The sequence below is a fragment of the Geospiza fortis genome, unplaced genomic scaffold (assembly GCF_000277835.1).
Source record: "Geospiza fortis unplaced genomic scaffold, GeoFor_1.0 scaffold992, whole genome shotgun sequence".
NCBI lineage: Eukaryota > Metazoa > Chordata > Aves > Passeriformes > Thraupidae > Geospiza > Geospiza fortis.
In genome coordinates this window covers 226025-228286 of record NW_005054625.1, presented here as the reverse complement: position 1 = coordinate 228286, position 2262 = coordinate 226025, and the positions used below count along the sequence as shown (strand labels likewise).

General features: G+C 62.6%; 1 protein-coding gene across 1 annotated transcript in view; it reads right to left on the bottom strand.

The window, feature by feature from the left end:
• LOC115948927 (retinol dehydrogenase 8-like) overlaps nucleotides 1–2262 on the bottom strand; it is a 4678-nt gene that overhangs the window by 1813 nt on the left and 603 nt on the right. The window contains exons 2-6 of the mRNA XM_031064759.1: nucleotides 2022–2259; nucleotides 1219–1398; nucleotides 1053–1146; nucleotides 786–969; nucleotides 6–80 (exon numbers count right to left, since the gene is read on the bottom strand). Of these exons, the coding sequence (XP_030920619.1) occupies nucleotides 6–80; nucleotides 786–969; nucleotides 1053–1146; nucleotides 1219–1398; nucleotides 2022–2259 (771 nt within the window). The remainder of the gene's footprint in view (nucleotides 1–5; nucleotides 81–785; nucleotides 970–1052; nucleotides 1147–1218; nucleotides 1399–2021; nucleotides 2260–2262) is intronic.

The window sequence follows — 2262 nt, the reverse complement described above, 5'->3', positions numbered from 1 at the left end:
GGGGCAGCCATGGGCGTGTACGCCGCGTTGGTCTGGTGCCGGAACGGCGGCCGGGCCGCCTCTATCACCCGCAGGGTGTGCTGCACGTGGGCATGGGATTGTCACCTTCCTGTGCCCACTGCCCCAGCCCACCACCACTGCCATCCCATCTCTGTCCCCTTTGAGCCCTGCCTGCATCCCATCCACATCTGCACCTCCATCCCAACCACATCTGCACCTCCATCCCATCCACATCTGCACCTCCCTCCCATCTACATCTGCACCTCCATCCCACTCACATCTGCACCTCCATCCCATCCACATCTGTGCCTCCATCCTCATTCACATTCCCATGCCCTCCCTCCCATTCTCCTTTTATCCCCATTCCCATCCCATCTTCTTCTCATTCATTTGCTATCCTGATCCCCAAGCCCTTCCCATCCTACCTCTAATCCATCCCACCTCACCCCATCACCATTCCTATCCCATCCCCAAATCCTTCCTGTTCTATTCCTATTTTTATCCTATCCCAACCCATCTCATCCTACCATCCCTTCTCATTCCCATTCCATTTCTGCCCATCTCCATCTTCAGGTCCTTCCCATTCCTATTCCCATCCCATCCACATTCCCATCCCACCACCATTCCTATTCTCATTCCCAGCCAGGCTCAGCCCCATCAGGATGGAGCTGTCTGGGTGTCAGCTGCCCCACTGCTGGCTGGGCATTGCTGTTCCTTGTCAGGGCTAATTGACACCTCTGTCCAGCCCAGCCCCAGCCCACTGGGACACCCTGCCCGCCTGGCACCTCTGCAATGTCCTCAGGGGTCTGGCCCAGGCTGGTGAAGACATCCCTGGAGTTCCTCAGGTAGAGCTTGGTGAAGATTTCGGCCGTCTCGGGGTCTGTCCGTGAGTAGTCGGCGCGTTCGGCTTCCTCGTACAGCTTGGTCTCGAATTCCGTCATCACCGGCCCCGGCTCCACCAGGCTGATCCTGCCCAGGGATGTGGCACTGGGCACTGGGCACTGGGCACCCCCAGACCCCTGCCCCAAGGGCTCCAGGGCCCCCACACTCACGCCACGTTGAAGCGCAGCGCCTGCACCACCAGGCTCTCGCAGAAACCCTCCACGGCGAACTTGGAGGCCGAGTAGATGTCATTGAAGACAATACCTGCATGGTTGGGGAGCTCCAGTCAGGCCTGCGTGAGGGCTGGTCCCCCCAGGGCACCCCATTTTCCCCTACCCTGCAGGCCCATGATGCTGCTGATGACGACGATGTGGCCCCCGCGGCGCCTCTTCATGTCGGGCAGCACCTCCTTGACCAGGCGGACGAGGCCGAAGAAGTTGGTGTCCATGAGGCTCTGCATGGCTGCCAGGCTCTGGCACTCCAGGGGTCCCGCCATGCCCACCCCGGCATTGCTGACTGTGGGGCAGGGGGCATCAGTGGGGCGTGCCCTGGGCAGGGGGATCTCACACCCTGGGCATGGGGGGTCCCTGGTTCTCAGAGTGTCCCCAGCATGGGATGTCCTGGGTGAGGAGGGTCCCTGGTGCAGGGTGACCCTGGCATAGAGAGTCACTTGTGTGCGGGGTCCCTGTGGATGAGGGACCCATGGCACAGTGCTTGGAGGGTCCCCAGAATGGGATGTCCTGAGTTTGGAGGGTCCCTGGTGCAGGGAATGTCCCAGCACAGAGGGTCCCTGGTGCAGGGGGTCCCCAGTGCTTGGAGGGTCCCCAGAATGGGATCTCCTGAGTTTGGAGGCACAGGGAATACCCCAGCACAGAGGGTCCCTGGTGTGGGGGGTCCCCATTGCTTGGAGGGTCCCCAGAATGGGATGTACCGAGTTTGGAGGGTCCCAGCACAGGGAATGTCCCAGCACAAAGGGTCCCTGGTGCAGGGAGTCCCTAGCACACCGTGAGGTGTCCCTGGCACGGAGGGTCCCAGCACTGGGAGCACAAATGGTCCCTGGCACGGGACAAGTTTGCACAGCCCCCAATACAGGGTGGGGGTCACCGGGGTCAGGCTGGGACGGGAATCCCGGATCTCACCCAGGATATCGACGTGACGCCCGGGGATGCTGTCGAGGCAGGCACGGATGGAGCTCTCATCGCACACATCCAGCTGTTTGATCTCCAGCGTCCGGCCCAGCGCCGGCCCCGCCGCCGCCGCCAGCGCCGCGCTCCTGCCCGTGTTCCTCATGGTGGCGATGACTGCGGGCACAGGCGGCTCAGCCCCCGCGGCATCTCCCCGGGATGGCCTTTGGGGGGGTCCCTGCGCCCCGCTCACCTC